The 21,185-nt window shown below is 38.9% G+C and overlaps 1 protein-coding gene across 2 annotated transcripts in view; it reads right to left on the bottom strand.

Moving 5' to 3' along the window:
- The window catches only part of kcnh2a (potassium voltage-gated channel, subfamily H (eag-related), member 2a), a 48,318-nt gene that overhangs the window by 1,425 nt on the left and 25,708 nt on the right, over positions 1-21,185 (bottom strand). The window contains exons 6-14 of one of the 2 annotated variants that reach the window (XM_084118932.1): positions 5,923-6,345; positions 5,229-5,625; positions 4,545-4,744; positions 4,155-4,407; positions 3,282-3,475; positions 3,064-3,184; positions 2,728-2,982; positions 330-525; positions 43-235 (exon numbers count right to left, since the gene is read on the bottom strand). In XM_084118932.1, coding sequence (XP_083975058.1) covers positions 43-235; positions 330-525; positions 2,728-2,982; positions 3,064-3,184; positions 3,282-3,475; positions 4,155-4,407; positions 4,545-4,744; positions 5,229-5,625; positions 5,923-6,345 — 2,232 coding nt within the window. Of the gene's footprint in view, positions 1-42; positions 236-329; positions 526-2,727; positions 2,986-3,063; positions 3,185-3,281; positions 3,476-4,154; positions 4,408-4,544; positions 4,745-5,228; positions 5,626-5,922; positions 6,346-21,185 lie in introns of both variants that reach the window. The other variant, XM_084118931.1, reaches the window with a different exon arrangement.

Here is a 21,185-nt window from a genome sequence, read left to right on the forward strand (position 1 = left end):
CAATACAAATTGATGACTGTAATGTGAAAGTTCGTGAAATACCTCAGAGAGAATGGCTGGCGTTTCTGTCTCTAAAGGGTTGACAGGCTGGACCAGTTTCTGGCCTGGTTTGGGTGGATTTGGAGATGCTTCTATAGGGGACGTCACAGAGCTATAGGTTGGTGGAACCAGCACCATCTGCCTCTGAAGCAACTGCATTATGGCCCCGATGTCTGTTGACATACGCTTCTCCAATCTTTGAAAAAAACAAGACAACAAACACAGCTCAAAGCATACCTATAATGAGTAAAGGACATCATGATAACAACAATCCTGTAATTTGATCTCACCGCTGGAGTTGTCTATGCATCATTTCCAGTCTGTTCTCTACCTCAGTGCATTGACGATGGGTGACATTGTGCAGGACGGTATTGGAGGGAACCGAAGATGAGGGGAAAGACATGCTGTGGCTGGGTACTTCCTGGTACTGATGGCCATGACTGTCCCCCCAAAAGCTGAAGGCGTTAGAAACCCCCGAAAGAGCTCCTAATTTGAATTAAGGGTAATGTCAAAATGATGCATTCACTGCAAGGGAAGATTTCACCCAAAAGTGAAAATTCAGACATTATTTATGTTGCTCCAAACCCATAAGACTTTCTTTCATTTCTGAAAGAGAAAATGAAGATATTTTGAAGATTTCTGTCAGTCCACTGAATGTATATTCATGTATTCTGAAGAGACACAATCAATTTATGAACATATTTTATTTAGGCTTTGATTCAAATACAAACAACATACATATACAGCACATCAAATATGGCAAACAGAAGCTGAGCAATGAAGTTTGTTCTCACGTGTTTGTTCTCAAGCACATTTGAGCTTCTTGTTTACAATATTCAATAAGTTTTATGTGTGTTGTTTACAAGTAAATAAAAGCCTTCAAATCTATTCATTATAAGAAGCAATTCATAAAGTGCCTTGTGAAATTATTCATACCCATTCATTAATTTCACATTTTGTTATGTTGCAAGCCTTATGTTAAACCGCTTTAAATCACTTTTTCACTTTCAATCTACACTTCATACACCATAACAACAAAGCAAAAAACAGATTTGTGATAACTGCAAATATATTAAAAATTAAAAACTTAAATAATACCATTGCATAAATATTCATACCCTTAACTCACTACTTAGTTGAAGCACCTTTGGCAAAGATTACAGCCTCAAGTCTTTTTTGGGTATGATGCACCAAGCTTTGCACACCAAGCTTTTCTACCATTCTTCTCCTCAGATCCTCTAAAGCTCTGTCAGGTTGGATGGGAACCATCATCAGTGGACAGAAATTGTCAGGTTTCTCCAGAGATGTTCGATTGGGTTCAAGCCCAGGCTCTGGCTGGGCCACTCAAGGACATTCAGAGTTGTCCATGAGACACTCTTGCATTGTCTTAGCTGTGTGGTTAAGGTCATTGTCCTGTTGGGAGGTGAACCTTCTGCCCAGTCCGAGGTTCTGAATGCTCCAGGCTAGGTTTTCATTAAGGCAAACTCTATATTTTGCTGTGTTGAGCTTTCCTTCTACTCTGAAGAGTCCCCCAGTGACTGCAGCTGAAAAACACCCTCACAGCATGATGTTTGCTACCACCACACTTATCGGTTGGGATGGTATTGTGCAGGTGATGAGCAGTGCCTGGTTTCCTCCATACTGTACATGATGCTTGGAACTGAGGTTCATCAGACAAGAGAATATTGTTTCTCAGTCGAGTCCTTTAGGTGCTTTTTCGCAAATTCCTCCATTGATTGCTCATTTTGGCCAGGATGCCAGCTCTAGGAAGAGTCCTGGTTGTTTCAAACTTCTTCCATTAAGGGTTATGAAGGCTGCATGCTTCTGTGAACCTTCAATGAAGCAGAATATTTTTGTAGTTTTCCCCAGATCTGTGTCTTGACACAAGCAGTGTCTGAGCTCTACAGGCAGTTCTCATGACTTGGTTTTTGCTCTGATATGCATTTTTAGCTGTTAGACCTTTTATTGAGAGGTTTCATTTGTCTTTCCAAATCATACCCATTCAATTGTATTTGCCATTTGGTTAACCCCACTCTAAGTGTAGTGACATCTACAAATGAAATAGGAATGCTCCTGAGCTAAATTTCAAGTGTCCCAGAAAAGGTTATGAATACTTATGCAATGTAATTATTTCAGTTTTTTTATATTTAATACATTTACAAAGTAATCACAAATCTGTTTTTTTTTTTAGTGTAGATTGATGTGGAAAAAACATAAAATGCAGAAAAAATTAAGAGGTAATAATACTTTAGCTAGGCACTGTACAGTTTATGGATTAAACCGCTTGATTCATATGAATTTCTTTTGCAATCTCTTTGAATTTTTTGAACCATAGAATTTTTGGGTGAACGGACATTCATTGGAGGAACAGAAATGACTCAGGGTTCATTAAAAACATCTTTATTTCTGTTTCGAAGATGAAGGAAAGTCTAATGGGTTCGGAAAAAAATGTAGGTTAAGTAAATGATTATAGAATTTAAATTTTTTGTCTGAACTAACCCTTTAAGTGAAAATTATTCCAATTATATTCAAATGAACATAAATGTTAGGATCTTTGTTATTTTACGTCTTTTTATGTCCACTTTTCTCAGCTAGGCAAGCTAATACATAATACTTATATAATACACCTCATGTAAATTCGACAGAAAGCCAGTAATAACAGGAAAGATATTATCAGAATCCTCCTACCTGACAGCACGTTGAAAGAGTTACTGGTGTTGAGGTTCTTGTCCCTTTTAGCATTGCTTATGCTAGTGATATGGCTCTGAGAGCAGTCCACTATCGTAGTGGGCCGTCGAGTCTCTTCCTCTTCATCACTGCTGGAATGGGAAGCAAAGATATCCGGCTCCCGATGAGCGGCTTGTCTGTCCTCGTGCTGTTTGCTTGGATCCTGTGTTTGGAGAGTCATCCTACTGAGTTTGTCTTCTGTCCACTCTGTATCTGCTACTAAGAGAAATTGCAGTAGTTATTGAAATCCAAGAATCTGGAAGAATCTATAAACTATCACACAGTGTTAGCTCTTACCTTGTGCGCTGGAGTTTCTTATGGAACGAAACAACAGCTTTGCTCTTCGTGTGTGATGGTCAAGACAGCCATGGTCAGAATCATCAGGGTCACTGCTCGTTGACCCGGCTTTAGTGTTAGTCTGTTGAGGAGATAACAAATGTTTAAAAGCACACTTATTCTGGCATGTACTATAATGTAAACCTATTATCAAGTTACAGAGACATGTGTGAGATTACGTCTCTCAAATTGAAAGTGATCTCCAGGTTGCTCCAGAAGTAATCTGAGAACTCTGGATACATGTCCAAGACTTCCAGTACATCATCTCTGTGGATTTTGTGCAGGTCACAGTACGTCAGTGCTCTCACATCAGAACTTGACTTTCCAGGACGTGCAAATAAGTTAATGGGCTCTCCGAATATATCATTCTTGCCTGAGGATAAGCAAAGGGAAGCGATATTGACCATAAGCTTTAAAAGAACGCTCAAAATGTGACTCATAATGAATCTTCCCTCAGTTAACAAACACTAAACACTTTGAATTCATAAAAGCATACTACCACACAAATCTCACTATTTTTCCCATATGAACAGTAAGAGTAATATGCTAGTATGTGGTATGCTATTTCAAATTCAACCTTAGAAAACAGAAACAAATATTTTGCATCAACAACAGATGGCGCTGCATGGCATTAAAAGAAACATAACAGAAAAAATAGAAACGTCCACAAGGTGGAGCTACACAACAACAGTTTTCTCCTTTGAATTCTCAGGATGAGTACTTGGACTTTGTCTCTGAGTAAAAAAAAAAAATATAATACAATAAAAGAAAACAGTTTCACAATTTTATACATCTAAAAGTACTCTAAAGGTGGATAGAAAAAAAAATGTGTCTATGTAATATAAAGTATATATTTTCCATTATATTTTCCATACATTTATAATATTGTTATTAAATGGGTCTTTAAAGTTGAAAATACATATATGTCTTTATATTTTAGGAAGGGGTTTCCCTGTCAAAAGGGTTTTTTGGGGTGGTCCATGGAATAAAACATTTGGAATATGCATATGATCACAATGTCAGTTTTTGTGACCCAAACTCTCTTCCTTTACCTAAAATGGCCACTACCACATCTCCTTTTAAGATCTCAATGGAGCCACGAGAAATGAAGTATAGCGCTGGAATCACATCGCCAGCATGGACCAAGGTGTCTCCTGGTGGGGCGTGTGTGGTCTTGAACTTCATAGCCAAAGCACGTAAGCAGCCTTTAGTGGAACCCTTGAAAGCTTTACAGTTCTGCAGCAATGTACGATTTAGATGCAAACAGATGTCTGCTTGTAAGCACTCTGGGAACCCCTTCAGCACCTGCAATGAGATAAAACAGGCTAATGTGATAAATGATACAGCGCCTGTCATATGTGTATGCAAGAATGAAGAGAGTGGGGAAAAAATAGAGTATGCTCAGGTGTTCACAAGGCAATTTGTATGTGACTGTGACTCACAGCATTCATGTCAATGCCGTTCGTGTAGGACCAAGCATGCTGAAAGTACTCCTCCAGTTTTTGTCTGAGTGGGTTGGGGATCTGGTGGAAACGGATAAATTCCCGAACCCGCAGCATCTGAGTGTGGTAACGTGCGGTGCCAGAGTACAGCCTCTGGATGATGGCTGACACATTTCCAAATATGCTAGCATACATCAGCGCTGTAAATAAAACAACAACAAAAAACATTCTATTTTAGAGCAAAGCATTTTATTCCCCTCAGATTAATCAAAGATAAATATTTATCCACTTAATCTTCAAAATTCCACCAAATTTCACAAGTAAGTCACTAAAGTATGATTAGTTGGGAAGTTTAATACAATCATTGGTTCTTTATCAGTAGGGCCATGAAAATATTAGAATATTAATGATAACATTTTTTACATTGATAATTATATTATATTATATTATATTATATTATATTATATTATATTATATTATATTATATTATATTATATTAATTATAGCATATTAGAATGATTTCTGAAGACTGGAAAAATTCAGCTTTGCTATCACAGGAACAAACTATATTTTAAAAATACATTAAAATAGAAAACATTTTGTTTTTGAGTTCTCAAAATAAATGATCCAGTCATAGCGGGTTAAAGCTGTAAATCATACTAACATTCAATAATAAAGACTAACCTCCAATAAGCATGACACAGATAGAAAAGATCTTCTCAGAATTGGTGTTTGGGGAGACGTTTCCAAAGCCCACGCTGGTGAGGCTACTGAAGGTGAAGTAGAGGGCAGTGACATATTTATCTTTAATCGAGGGTCCTGAGCCAGGTATCGACACATTATACGGCTTCCCCAGCTGATCACCCAAAGACTCAAGCCAACCGATCCGAGAATGACTGCTCCTCTCCACGTTCCCAATAGCATACCAGATGCAGGCCAGCCAGTGGGCGATAAGTGCAAAGGTGCACATGAGGAGAAAAAGCACCGCAGCTCCATACTCAGAGTAGCGATCGAGTTTACGTGCCACACGCACCAATCGCAGCAGTCGAGCAGTCTTCAGAAGGCCAATCAGAGTCGTCGTCTGCCAATACATGAAAACGATCAAAAGGTAATGAGATGGTTGTTAGCATCTATGACAGAATATTAAAGTCACCATGAAATCAAAATTTGCAATTCTTATTTTTTTTAATGGAATATTGCAGTATTTATTATAAATGGTTTAGAAATGGAAATATCAAGTCCCACCTGACATTTTTTCTTGTTCAAGAAGCTGTTTCACTGTTGATATACTGCACGTCACAATAGGGAAGTAAAAGACTATCGCAACTTTCGTTTCATGCCAACTTTTAAAATCAAAATTACCCATGAGCTCACTCACCTCTTCTCCTGAACGATAAATGAGCAAGTCGAAGGGAATGGCAGCCACCATGTCAATAAGGAACCAGCCTTTAAAATAGTAGATGGCTATCCGTCCGGGTTGACTAACTACTTCGTCGTTGCTGTTTACATAGGTTGTGCGAAAGTTAATCACAATGTCTACTACGAACATGATATCCACAATGAGGTCCACCACGTTGAGTGGACTGCAGGAGTAACCGCAGCGCTGCATGGCGGCCTCTTCTTCGTCGCTGAGCAGAAACGAAGCCGAATAAGGTGTGAAGATTGCTGTATAGATGACCAGCAGCAAGATGACCCAGTCCCAGACTGCCTTGAAGGGGCTGTAGTGTAAGATGGTCCATTTGTGGATACGGGGAGCCTGCAGCTTATACTCAGGAAGGACATCTGCACCCAGAGACAGCACCTGAGGAGGAATATAATTCACAATGAGAAGTCTTTTCAGTTCCCTTTCGAAAATGAACTCACACTGCGTCAGAACGTTATGGGGAACGCCTCCGCGTGAACCGGTGTCTGAAACACTTATCTAATCACGGCAATCCTATTGGCCGGCGACAGCCTATGATATCATCACTAGTGCGACCCTGAAGTATATAAGGGGAGCCTGGAGAACATGTCAACATCTTTTCGTCTTCAGGGACTGTTTTGTTTCTACGCTTCAACCTGAAACTTCAAAAAGATAATCATGGCTTGTGAAAAACGCTTCAGGAAGAGTGTGCATCCGTATCTAAGATATTGATACTTGATGACACACAACTTGTGTGTTTATTGTTTGGGCTCAGAGCATGCATGATCAGTTCCTGAGGGATCTGCTTTGCCACTGTGAGTTTTTTCCCTTGAGAAAACTCCACTCTCGTCTGCTCTCTTCTCGGGGGGGACAGACATCTGTACCAGGCGATTCAGGTCCCGCTCGCGCTGAGGCAGAGCAGAGACTGGAATCTGGGTTTTTTTCAGAGGGAGCTCGCTGAGGAGGTTGAGAGAGTTGTTAATCTCTCACGCCCTTCAGAGACTCGCAAGAGTGAGCTGCAGGATGAGTGATCCAGCAGTGAGTACTCTGCTGTGTATAAAAACAACCAGCCCAAGAGAGCACGAGATGGCTGATGAGGGTGAAGAGGATTTACAACCCAAACCCTCACAGCCACCCTGCACGCGTATGTTAAGCTGTTGAGTGTTGTGGAACGCGCTTCAACAAGGCTTCTGCCGTCATTGGACCGCGTGAGGGAAGAGACCGCTTGTGACAGACTTCACAAATGGTTTCTTTCCAGCCATAAAGCTCCAGCTCTCGTGAGCCTTCCATTTCTGCCGGATCTACACAATGAGATCGGAAAGGCTTGGAAGAACCCGTATTCAGCAGGCATTCATCGCCATCAGCGAACTACGCTGATGTTGAGGGGATCCGCGAACACGGGTATGTGTCCTAAGTGCTCCGGCCCTGTCTCTTAAGCCACTAAAATGTGACAGCACGCTTAAATGGCAGGGCATACACGGTGGCGGTTCTGGCTGGAGATTTTGCAAGCATACCAGGCTGATCTGCTGACAGATTTGAAGCATTTAAATCTCTCACCCCAAGTGCTTCTTGCATCAGCCTGAGGCTGGACCTATTATGAGTTATTCCTTCAATTTGGAACCCTCCAGTAAGTCTGGCGTCGGGTATGGTAGTAAGTGCGCTCTTTCGTGCTCTTATGGTGATAGACCTCCATTTTGTGAATGTCGCTTAGGCCATCGCTCTATGGGCAGCAGGTTGAGCTCTGTAGGTCTTCTCCCTTTATGAATGATAGGCCACGGCTCCCTGTTAGGAAGTATTTAGGGAGTGTTAAATATGGTTTTCATAGGATGGTGAAATTAGGGCCCTGAAGTTTTACTTTATATTTGTGTATATACTTTATATGTGTGTCTCGATTTTTGGCTTAGGCTTAGTAAATAGGAAATTGGTGGCAGTTTGCTAAGCATTCTCACCTCAAACTTCTCAGTATTTGAGTGTAGGCTCCTTAGAGCTAGAGCCCATCAGGATAATTTCCTCCTGTAAATCTAGTTGTTCCTAGTACTGGCCTCTTCTTACTACAAGAGTCGTCTAGCCAAGGCCCACCTTTTGCACTAGGTGCCAGAGGTGTTACAGGGTAGATAGGATAGCCTCCCATGCAGATATCTCATGGGCGTTGTCAGGACTTTTCTCTCTAGAAAGTAAGAAGCAGTATGCTCAGGCCTCCGCCCTTTAGAACTGAGTATTGTAGCTAGTTTATCCAGCTAGGCCTTAAAATTGAAAAAAAAAAAAAAAAAATTCCGCTGAGCCCCTTGGATAAAAAAATTCAAGTCATAAGGTTGAATGTCGTTGGCCGCTTATTGTGGCTTCCATTTCCTTGGGTTTAGTAGAGAATGTAAAATCTGTCTTGTAAAAATACAAGATACTAGGCCTCGACCCTGATACATTCCTCAGTGTCATGCTGATAGTACTCCCCTTGTTAGGGTCTTTGCTACCCATAGCTCATATGATATCACCCTTCACCACCCAGGCTCAGGTATAGACAGATTAGTTACTCCCTCCCACGCGGGTTGGTTGAGCCAAAGCACTGCCTGGGCTGACGCCCATGACATTCGGAGCTGTAGGCCTTACAATAGGCCTCCTCGATAGTCCAGTAGCGTAAGATTGTACTCCCCTTGCTTTAAAGGGTCTATGTCAAATAATTGGCAATGTCAAATAAGTATAACCAGGCCCACAGAGATGTCTGTGAGAGCACCTGACTTCTGTGACTAGCTCTGCTAACAGTTCCGCTATCAAGTAGTTAGGCCTTGACAGGCCCCCTTGAAGGCGAATCCCCAACGAGTTGGATGCTTAGTATTGCAAAGGCAAAACCTAGCCTAGAGCCTGGTCAATACTTATCAGGTTTTGAGTAGAGTGTTCCAGAATCTATCTGAGGATCATTCTGTATGAATACTTAGCTCCCTAAATCTCGCCGGAAGGTCGAAGGACTCTCACAAGGCCTTCCTGTTAGATCAGCCCTAGAGCTGAAGGCGCTCCCCTATGAGGGTACCTTTCAGAGTGCCCAGCCTCTACATGGCTTTGAAGCACTGTGTAGATCCAGGATTGGGTAGAGTTACTCCCCTCGTTTGCAAGGGTTAGAAAGCGCTATGCTGAGTTCTACTTTCCAGGATGCCCGTCTCTATGATCCAGTCTGTGAGCGATCACTGACACTACCTGCAGTCCTCCCTATCGGATGCCTCCACAAGTGAGGCAAAATATGCTGGAGACTCTGTTTAGGAAACAGACAGGTTGTTGGCAAGACTAGGTCATTAAATTAGACCAGGTCAGCCTCCCTGGTGGCATGTCGGGTTGACTTTATGTCCCCCTCAGAAAGTGACTGGACGGGACTCCTTTGGACCCCCTGCCTATATTCCCTTAAAGGAACCCCTTCCACAGAAGTTGTTGGTTCCAAAGCCTTTGAGCAGCCTTGGTAGGCCTTCACTGTATCGGAGGCCTCTTTGAGGCTTATAGCTTGGGCAGTGGCTGTAGGGAATATTGTCACTGACAGCTAAGTATGTGACCCGAAGGGGGAGTGTTTTTGGCATTACAGTGGAACTGCCGTTTTTTGACATTTTTGTCACAGACATAATTTGGCATGCACGCCCCTCAGCATGGCAGCGTGGGTAGATCGTTCCCCATAGCATTCTGACGCAGTGCGAGTTCCCTTTCGAAAGGGAACGTCTCAGGTTACGACTGTAACCTATGTTCCCTGATAACAGGGAACGAGACACTGCGTCAAAACGCTATGGGGAATGCGTCTGCGTGAACCGGTGTCTGAAACGCTTATCTAATCATGGCACTTGATTGTGACATGAATTATGACTTAAGTCTCTGTCGAAGTGCTTTTCTCATGACATATTTCACCTAAGCACCTGCTGCTGCACATCTGCAGCAAAACCACTTTTACACAGTCACATTATCAACATGATTTTAATGGATTTTAAGTTTTATTAGTTTTTATTAAGTTAAGATTTTAAAAGTTTTTTTTTTTTTTAAACATGAATTATTTTATTCAGCAAGGAGGAATTCAATTGACAATAAAGATTTACATTGTTACAAAATATTCTATTTTAAATAAAGGCTGTTCTTTCGAACTTTATATTCATCAGAGAATCCTGAACAACTGTTCTCAAAATATTTGTGTTGAAATGTTTTTTGAGCATCAAAATCAGCATATTATAATGATTTCTGAAGGATCATGTGGCACTGAAGACTGGAGTAATGATGCTGATAATCCAGCTTTGACATCACAGCAATCAAATATATTTTATAATATATTAAAATGGAAAACAGTTATTTTTAATTATAAAATATTTTACTGTCATGTAAATTAAACCATTTTGGTTTATAAACGCAAGGGTGGTTGTATAATCGCAAGTGAAGATAATGGCAAAAAGGTAATATTTAATGAATCCATAGAATAATCCACAAGAACAGAGTAACATACAACACATCCATAAACTGACAACACCGGACAACTAAACTCAAACAGAACTTAAGATATATACACGTGATAATGAGTAGATTAATGAGTGAACAGCTGAACATAATGAGTGACTGTGACAACAAATGATAAACTCAGGCAGAAGGTGGCGAAACACAAAAAGTCCAAAGTAACAGAACCGTGAAATTTACAATATTAATGTTTTTATTGTACTTTGGTCAAATAAATTATTTTTGATCAAATTGGTAGTATAAGAGACTTCTTTCAAAAACATAAAAAAACATACTGACCGAAACTTTTAAATAGTAATGTACAATTATATGAATAATTATTCATTTGAAGTAGATATAATATAATTATAAATCACAAATAATTGGTTGGTTCCAATTTATCCTTCGCTAAGATTTAAAAATGTTTCTGATAAATTCTACCTTAACGGCTGTTGCCATCAGCCATTTTCAAGTTTTTGCTGTCTCCACAGTTTTTATATTTCAATGCTGCATAATTGTAAAAAAAATAAAAATACAAAAATATTCAAAGAAAAACAGCATATAAATATTTATGTTATAGGCTACCACTTTATGAGCACATATTCCTAGATGTTCTGAGTTATCAACAACCTCAATTGTACGTTTCATAGACTAGACAGTTAAACCAAAACATGTTCAGTCCATTCTCCTCATTTAATTGTAGAAACCTTTTACAAAGCTTGCTGTAAGGCAGAAATATTATCATATGTTCCTGACAGGAACTGAGTGGGCTGTAACTCAGTGTGGGTGAAGTAATGAAGCCATGTTTAGTCTCTGAGATATCCACTGAGTACACATCACTGCAGGGAGAACATTAATGCTTCACACTTGTAAACACCCTCTAGGCAGCAAACTTCATCTCATTATTTTTTCCAGGCCCCTAAAGATGTGACCAATGTTTAGTCATTTGCTCAAAGCTCCGGTGAGTTTTTATTACTCTTACTTGTGTTTATTAGAATAATTAAGGCAGTAGATTACAAGAACACACAAATATTACTCACAACATAACTATATAAACCATTCTTTAGCTCAGGTATAAATGTACATTATGATTTATTAAATATAAATACAGGATCAAACAATTTCTTGTTTTAAGACAGCCTTGAACTTATTCTACCAAAGGCCAATGATGCAGAATCATAATTAATTTACGTTAATCTTTCTCTTGCTCATTATGTACCATTAGAATGAAGAAACATATCCACAGAAGACTGAAAAGCAAGCGGGAGGAAAAAAAACATCTTCTAGACTTCATTTGTTTATGGAAATTAAAGTCAGGCAATTTTCATATTCAAAAAACCTCATTACACTGACACTTGTCCTCACAAATAACGCCTGCACTAAACAGCTAATAAAATCAAAATCTAAGTTAGCTTCCAGATTAATTATGTTTAATTAATGCATCTATTTTTATAACTAGGTTAAAAATCTATGAAAAGGCTGATGTAGTTTCCATCCATGACTTGCCTTAGCACTCAGTAATTTGTGTGGAACAGCAAAACATAGTCAGACAATAACAAATGACCTTAAAATATGCATAATACATAAAGTGGTTCTAGAATAAATTGTCCAAATATATATATATATATAAATATAAAAGAAACCTTCTCAACCTTAAAGTCTCTGGCTGCTCTTACCTCTCTGCTCTCTTGGCCAAGAATGGGACTCGTCTTGTCACAAAAGTGAAGGCTCAGGGAGCTTTGTTTGCAAGGCATGTGTATCTGAAATGAAGGCTGAGGCTGAACAGGAGAACAGGACTGGAAGACTGGAAGAGCTTGTTCAGTGGCTTCAGCACCAAGGTCAGAATCATGATCCAATAATCTTCTGACTGCCACTGCTCATGGCTCAAGTGGCAGAATCCATGACTCCTCTACATGTCTGCATGGGGAATGGTGAGCACAGAAGCTGCAGGATCCAGGATCTGTCCAACCCCAATTCCCAATTCTCTCAGTTTATTTTCTGCTGTCTTCTGGATTTGTCCATTTAGTAGTAGTTCTCCGGGTTCTTGTAGTCCATCTACTCCTATGCTTTGTGCTACTGCCCTACAACATTTAGCAAGAAAGTTTAAAAGTTCTGAGGTAAAGCCATTTTTAGAACTGAAAGACCTGTTTGTGCTATTGCTCTGATTCAGATGCAAAATAGCTGCCAGTCACTTAAACATACATACAGAATGAGAGAGAGAGAGAGAGAGAGAGAGAGAGAGAGAGAGAGAGAGAGAGAGAGAGAGAGAGAGAGAGAGAGAGAGAGAGAAGAGACCGACCACAGGAAGAGGGCACACCAAAATCTTGTGATTAAACCAGAATTCATCACATCCCAGTGACATTCCTTTTAGTACAATAGTTCTCAATCTTTTCAATTTGAATACTGAATAGTTAAACACTATTTTGTGATTTTATAAGATTTTAATTCTTGTTTTTTTCCCCCAATAAAAATAATAGCTATTGAGGAGGGAAATATTTCAGTTTACATCTTTTTTTTTAGCATTTAAATGAAGTCTTTTAATATAATGTTTTTAATATAATCAAATAATTTTTGAGTCATATTTGGTTGAGAACCACTAATTTAGAAGTATGTTTATATATATTTATACAGATCTTGGCAGATTTGTTATTGACTTACAAAAAAAGTGAACAAATATAAATGATTTGCTAGTGTTGAATGGCAACAGTGCAATGCTATAAGAAAAGTGTTTATTTTATGCAAAAAAGGAAATACAAATTGTGTGTTATATTTTTCTTCAAAGATCCTAATTGTATTTCATCTTTAGTAAAAGGCTTCTAAATTTTCTACCTTGATTTATTAATATCCAGAGTGAAGGAGGAGTTACTTTGAGACCTTTTCTGTCACTTCGGATAATAAATTACATCAAAATCCTTCTGTGTTCCTCACATAGATTGATTCACCCTCAGTGCTGATTAAGCAGCATCAACTCGCATGAAATTACAAGGCTGCTGCTGGGTCTATATGCATTCATAAATGAGCAAACATAAGATTTCAAATCATGTTTATTCACCCTATGTCTCCCAAAATTGGTGATAAACATTTTTGGGTCCTGTGGCATGGTTACACTGTCCTTGTGAATTAGCTGTGTGTGAGCTTGTTGGGGTGAAGGGGTGGGTGGGGACATGTCAGTCCAAGGCCAGTACCACAGCAGGGGTAGGAAAGAGAGAGGACATAAGGGTGAAGGAACCGGCCTTGGGACTGAAAATAGCCTTCTGGGATGGAACTGCATTGAAGCTCCAACAAACCATAAAACACTGTTACCCTGACTGGCTCCTTGTTCTCTGACTCACCAGACAATTTACAGATTTGATCTACAGCCAAGACATCTACTACCTTACAGAGCTCTGTGCAGTAAAATCTATTTAAACATACTTTTAATTTATCAGATTAGAAGAGCCATGTTGGCAGGGAATCTGCGATCAATAAATAAATACAAAATTGTGGTTCTCAATCTTTCTGACTTCTTACATTGTTCACAAAAATATTCGAAGGCCTCCAAAAACCTTTTTTCTTTTAATTTGATTTACTGGATAATGATTAAGAATAGGGATTTAATAAAATATAATGCACATGGCACTTTAAGAATTTTAAAATGTATGACTTTTACAGGTCTAGAAATCATACTACCTCATATGTCCAGGTTTTCCAAGTCCTGTACCCTCATTATAGAAAAGAGTCCTGCCATATACTTACAAAATGTACTTATTTTTTTGTAAGGCTGGTTTTTCAAAGAAAAAGGAATAATTTAAAATAAGAAATATTTTGATTGTATGCTTTTCTAGCTTATTTGAAATCTTGTTTTTTCCTATTTTAAATCCAGGCCCCCGGTGCCCTGGTTGAGTACCAGTGATAGAAACATAGATTCCTGTAAATTCTGAACATACAGCTTAAAGAAAACAAAAAAATATGATTATTTTGACATGCGGGACAACCTTTCACTTACATGAAATCACAACAACAGCAAACCACAACAATCACAACGATTTTTCGTTTAAGAAGCAGTGTCACTTGGATATTCGTTACAATATGGAAAAAAAGACTCGCAATTTCCATTTCATGCCGACTTCAAATTGTGAATGTATTCCATAAATTTTGTTATACATTGTATAAATAATAATAAAAATGTGTATTTAGGATTGGAGAAATCAAATCAACCACCCTTTTAAAAAAAAAATCTATATTGGTCAACAACTAATTTGTACCACTAATATAAAGTACTGTATTGATCCTCATATTTAAAAAAACAAAAACTTGATCTTATCTCTATCCTTTGCTCTGTTTGACAGAACATTCACCTATGCTATGTCCATCCCTTGTGTGTTGTTTCAGGCTTATACTGTACATGCTTCAAGGCAAAAACTTTCCTGATGTCCTACCTCGCACCAGCTGTCCACCAATGTCATGACATGGAGTCCTCACACAAAAGACCCCTCCATTAAAAGACTATTAACGAATCTCCCTCGGATCAATTAACAATGCTTCTCAACTGCCTTCACAGAGCAACCAGCCAACATCCAGCCAGGCCCGGGGTGGGTAATAGGGAGAATTCCCGGTGGGCCGCTTCACTTTTGGACCGGTCGAGGATTTTTTTCTTTCACATTTGTCACGTTAGTTACATTAGGCTACACACGTTCCGCATTCTGACACCGCAGCGCGCAGCCTCTGCATGGGTTGTAACAAGTTACCATGTGAGGGAGTTCTCCCCTCCCCTCCTATAGAGTTGGTTGGGTCGATAGCCCGTCTTTTCCAAAACGTTTTCTCAGGTAGGCTACCGCGGCACCGCCGGCGCCTACCGATAGCTGGGCCGGCCCTACCGTAACGGTACGCGTCAGGGAGGATGGATGGGAGGAAGAGGCCAGGAGGTATGGAAGCTTGTTTCCGTCACAGAATAAAACATTTTAAAAGATAATTGCGACTTTTTATCTCACAATTGCGAGTTTACATCTCGCAATTCTGACTTTATTTCTCAGAACTGCGAGATATAAAGTCAGAATTGCGTGAAATAAATTCGCAATTGCGTGTTATAAAGTCAGAATTGCAAGATATAAAGTCAGAATTGCGTGAAATAAAGTCGCAATTGCGTGTTATAAAGTCAGATTTGCAAGATATAAAGTCAGAATTGCGTGAAATAAAGTCGCAATTGCGTGTTATAAAGTCAGATTTGCGTGAAATAAAGTCGCAATTGCTTCTTATAAAGTCTAAGTGAATTATTATTTAACCTTTACATTATTTGTTGAACCATGGTATTAATAGGCTACAAACTACACCATAGTAAGAGCTGAACTGTTGCTTCATTTATCCAATTTGGAAAAAGTGCTAATTTGGAATTCCACCATTGAAAAAGTGGGCCGGTCTTGGGCCTGAAACTCCTGGGCTGAAAAGTGGCCCCACTCCGGCCCTGCATCCAGCCCCAGGGTGTCCTTATCTGCTTGTGAAGAAATTAATTCAGGGTTCAGAGTTCAGATGTATCAAGCTTAAGAAGGCTGTGAGAAATCTGTCAGTTGAAACATGGAAGTTAATCTCATGGGGAAGCAGTCAGAGAGGGCAACCATGGATCAAGGAAGCGCTACAGCCCATAGGGCACTGCCATTTGCAGCGAGTGATTGTCTCAGTGCCTCACAGACGGTGGTGTGGCAGTCAAGGGCATCCTTGTGTTGAGATGAATGTAGGGTGCTTGACCTGACTGCTGTGACTGTGGTGAGCAGGGCCCAGTTCTGACACCACAACACCAATCTTACATGCCGCCAACGAGAGGCTCTGGGCAGAGACAAATGACAGTATTTCCATCCTGTGCCAGTCTTCATGTCCTGTGGCATCACTTTCATCACATTACATACAAGAACAGGCGCATTCTACTGTAAGAATTTAAAGGGATAGTTCACCCTAAAATTACTATTTTCATTTCTGGGTGGTCTCTTAAAATTGCACAATTTGAGAAAGCAAAAATACAATCTGGATTTTTCTTTCTATAAATTTTATGCAGCGAATATAAAAAGTTTCAAATTTGTGACAACCATAATTATGGGAAAACCCTGCTCTCATGTGCACTGTCCCAGAACAACACCTGAAGTAAATACTGAAATAATGCTAACACTGATAATACATTTATATGTAATGCATCATAATTACTCCAATCTTCAGTGTCACATGATTCCTTCAGAAATCATTCTAATATGCTTATTTGCTGCATATAAATCGTGATACTTTGTTCCCCAGGATTCTTTAATGAATAGAAATTTCAAAAGAATAGCATGTTTTTGAAAAATAAATCTTTTGTAACATTATAAATGTCTTTACTCTCACTTTAGATCCATTTAATGTTTCCTTGATGAATGAAAGTGATTAATTCTTAAAATAAAAATTCTTACAGACCCCAAACTTTTGAACAGTACTGTATATCAAACGCTAAAAACAAAGGATATAGGGAACTCACCTCCTGTGCGACAATACTAGAGATGCGAACAGCCCTCTTGACCCGCGAGTTTCTCCGCTCATTGCTCCCTTGCGCCCCCTCCTGAGGAATGCTGCCTCTGGCACTAAAGGACATGTTTCTACTCCATATAGATGGCTGCCTAGACTATCACTGATCACCACTGTTCATCTCACCTCACCTACTGCTCACAGGAACAACCAACACTGTCATCCTCTGAGGTGGATCACTTCCGTCAGTGTGAAGGCTTCTCTTTCAGATGTATCTCTTCAATGGCTTCCAATAAAAGCCTGATTGGTCTTTAAATTTCAGAGCAGTTCGCTCACTATTTCCACGCTTCAAAGTTGTCCCGTCCAATTTCTGCTCAGCAATAAACACAACAATATGAGTAAACTGCTGATCTTAACATTGGTTTCTCACACAAAAATCCGAAAACGGAATACGATTCTGAAAAGGAGCAGCACGGATCCATCGTCACGCTGTCAGTGCAGCTGTTCCACTTTTTCCACGCTTTGCCTTTTAAAGAGAGTAAACTGCCTGTGGTATCCCTCTCCATCCCTCCCTCTCTCGCTTTGTTTCTCACACTGTGTTTGTGTATGTTTCTCTCTCTCTCTCTCTCTCTCTTCTGTGGAAGTCCCACTCGAGAAGAGCTGTAATTGCAGCTGGCTGACTGATCCACCTCCTCACTCTCAGTAGCCCAGCAGGGCTTGATGGATATCCTCCATTCCCCTGATAGATACAAACATGCTAAAAAAATGCTGTTTTTTTTCTCTCTGTGCCCAGCTCCCAGGCGTTTTACAGACCCTCACCTCTCACTCGCTTCTCTTATGATCATTTTCACCCACGTTAGTTTTAACCATACTTAAAATACATGTATAAAATGGAAGCCAGTGTATGCGGTGAATAACCGCTTTCTGCCAAACGTGGGTCACTGCTCACACAATACACATTTGTATGATTATTCTCAATTAAAAGATAATACTTACTGTAATACTTAGCTTCAGTGTGTTAACATCGGGTATTGTGAACTAACAATGAACAGCATTTTTACAGCATTTATTAATCTAGGTTAATGATCATTTATAAATATACCATTGTTCATTGTTAATTTATGCTCCTTCATAATGCATTAACTTCCGTTAATTTACACAACTTGAAGTGTTAAAAATGTATTGATATACACTACTGTTCAAAGGTTTGGGGTCTGTAAGATTTTATAATGTTTTTGAAAGAAAGCCCTTATGCTAAGCAAGGCTGCATTTATTTGATCAAAATTGTGAAACTCTCGGAGTGTTTGGCATGGTAATGGATGTGGCTGGATATGACTGATTATATGTTTGGTCTTGGCAGAATAGATCTGTTACGCTGCTGCTGCAGAGCAAGCAAGGGACTTGCTACTGCCAATACATATACAACACGTGAGCAAGTAAGACATGCTGCTGCTGTACAATATAGCGTGCATGAATTACCAATAGCAGATCTAAACAGGTGGAGTTGGGAGAGGTGGAGGGCAGAGATCCGCGGATGGGCTATTATTTCATCCGCAACCGCATCACAAAACTCATCATCCATCCGCCATCCATCCGCACCAACGTTTTTGACCAATTTTCAAAACCGCACCCGCCCGCCATCCGCTGATTGCTGTATACATAATATTTTTCATTTGATTGGTTCAACCGCCCGCCACCCGCCCGAATTGAATTAAAATATTATTTTTCGTCACGTCATCCGCCCGATCCGCGGTTTATCCGCGGAGTCCGCGGCTGTAACCGCCAACCGCGCATCTCTAATGGAGGGTTTCTGAAAGCACGCTCCAACTGCTAGAGCAAATGCTGAGAATGCAGCTGTGCCCGAAAGAGAATGATGTGAACTTCATGACAGAACTTTGTATTTAACAATTTTTACAAGTTTTCTATTTCATTATATTTTAAAATGAAATATATTCCTGTGATGGAATACACATTTTTTATTAAATGTGTCCATGTTGAATAAAAAATATACTGACCCAAAGGTTTTGAAAGTTATTGTATGCAAAAAATTACATTAACCTACCTTAATGAATGCAGTAAAAGTAGTGTTCCTTGTTAGTTCATGATACCAAATGCATTAACTAATTGAATCCTGAAGTGTTACCAAAATATCAAAAGAAAAGGCTGATATTATTCTAAGACACAATGTACTGTAAGTCTCTGCTTTCTAGGTGACGATGACTAATCCCTTTCATTAAAGTGAGTCAAAAAGCATTGGCAAAGATAATAAGACCTCTCTGAATATGCAATACCACATTAACCTGTTTTTAATGTGACTTATGATGTTTTCACTCTGAAGGCATTCAGTGAAGTGTAACAGACATGATTACTGCCACTACACTGAGCCAGCAGTAAAGATAATAATGGAGTTCAGTCATAGCCTTTTTTAAATGGTTTGGAATAAAATTTATCCTTAAGTATTTCTTTATGTCATGGTCCAAGTTGAATTTACCATCCACTCTGCATTGCATTGCAATATATAATTTTGATTCACATCATTCATTTTTACATGTTTTAAATGTCAGACGTTTGTGTCAATGGCTACTCTCATATTGCCATATTGCCTGTATCCTGTAAACTATTAAAATAATAAAAACTCTCAGCTGTATGTTGGGAGATGTACATAATTTAAAAATGAACAACATGTCTAAAGGCACTGAGTAGTCATTGTTCTAAAACTACTCAGTTTCCCATTAGACAGAAACTTGAAATGACCTTGCTTGAGATACTCTTAGCTAAAGGCACATTTCATGGTGAATAATGAAAAACCTTGCAGATCCTTCGTGATGTATTATGGAATGGGGCACTATTGAGATAATTTTGGTGAAAAAATGCCATAATTGCTTCTACAAGGAAATTGATCATCCTTTCCTGCTAAATTCTTAGAAACCTGCAAAGATTAACATTACTTTGTGGAGTTTCTGCAGTTTGGGCTGATTTATACATTAAGTAATAATTAGAAGCATAATGCATTAATGCATTTATACAAAATGACCATTCAGAAACACATTAGTGGTGAAAATAGGATAGCACGATTACATCTGAAAATCTCTATGGTTTAAATACACTTTAGAGTCAAGACAAAGAAAGATACTAGATCCTCCATGCTGTCTCATTAACTTACAACTCCAAATGGGCCGACTCCACAAAGAGCAAGTTAAAAAAAACGTACCCTCATTATAGAAAAGATTTATGGATGGCACGCATAAATAAATGTGAATATATTAGCAACTATGAGGCCCGTGTCCAGAAGAGAAAGCATCATTACTAAAGAGATATTTTCGTCTAATGCTTGATAAGCAAATAAACCAATCAAAATTTTCGTTACAAACACAAACTTTGTTTCTCTAGTTTCTATAAAATTATTTAAACATCTAAATAATGAATCTATTAATTAAGAACTAGAGTTCAGAATCATACAAACAAAGTGCTGCTGCCCAGCTTTATTTATATTTGGGCTGTTAAGGGGAGACACAGCAGGCAAAAACATAGTTTTTTTTTCACTGGTCAGTTTTGAGATTTTGGGCTATTTGTCTTCAATAACATGTCTTCTTTCAGACTTGTGGTGAAAAAAGTCCAAAATACACATTTAGGTCTTTATTTTACTACACTTTGTCTATTTGCGTCTGTAGATTTCTCCTAAATTCAAAAAAAGTTGGCGTTCTAAATCAACATGCTGCTCCGCGATCACTGTCTGCACCCTGTCACCACATATACCGTTGGAAAGTTCTCTTTCTCCTGTACAATGTTGTCGGATCCAAATATGGTCACTTCCTTTTTTATCAGCAACCAATCGTGAAAGTACGATGGGGCATTTAACTCTAAAGGCGAAATCTCATTGGCTGATGTCAATTTTAAAGGCCGTTTTCTCAAAATGTGTTTTTTCTCACTCTGAGCCAGAAATCTCCACTCCAGGAGCACTTACATACCGGTACACCAAACTTTCCAGTTGTATTCCTATCTATATTCTTAAGGTTTTTACAGAGGGGTTTGTTCATATATCATTCAGATTCTGATTTATACAACATTTTATACTTAAAAACGACAGTTTTTTTCTGATTAATGGAGTGATAAAAAGAGATAGATAAAGATAGAGATATCCCCTCTGTAAAAACATTTGACTCTAATATGTCAACAAAATGAAACAAGAATTTTTAATCTGGCTTTATCCAATGTTCAGATTTCTCTTCTGGAAATATATGCAAATTAGTGCATATTTATTGAGATACTACCTAATTTGCATATTTAAACATAAATATTCTAAAAACTTGTAATACAAAAGATATTTGTCT

This window comes from Abramis brama (genome assembly GCF_963993115.1).
Source record: "Abramis brama genome assembly, chromosome: 7".
Taxonomy (NCBI): Eukaryota; Metazoa; Chordata; class Actinopteri; order Cypriniformes; family Leuciscidae; genus Abramis; species Abramis brama.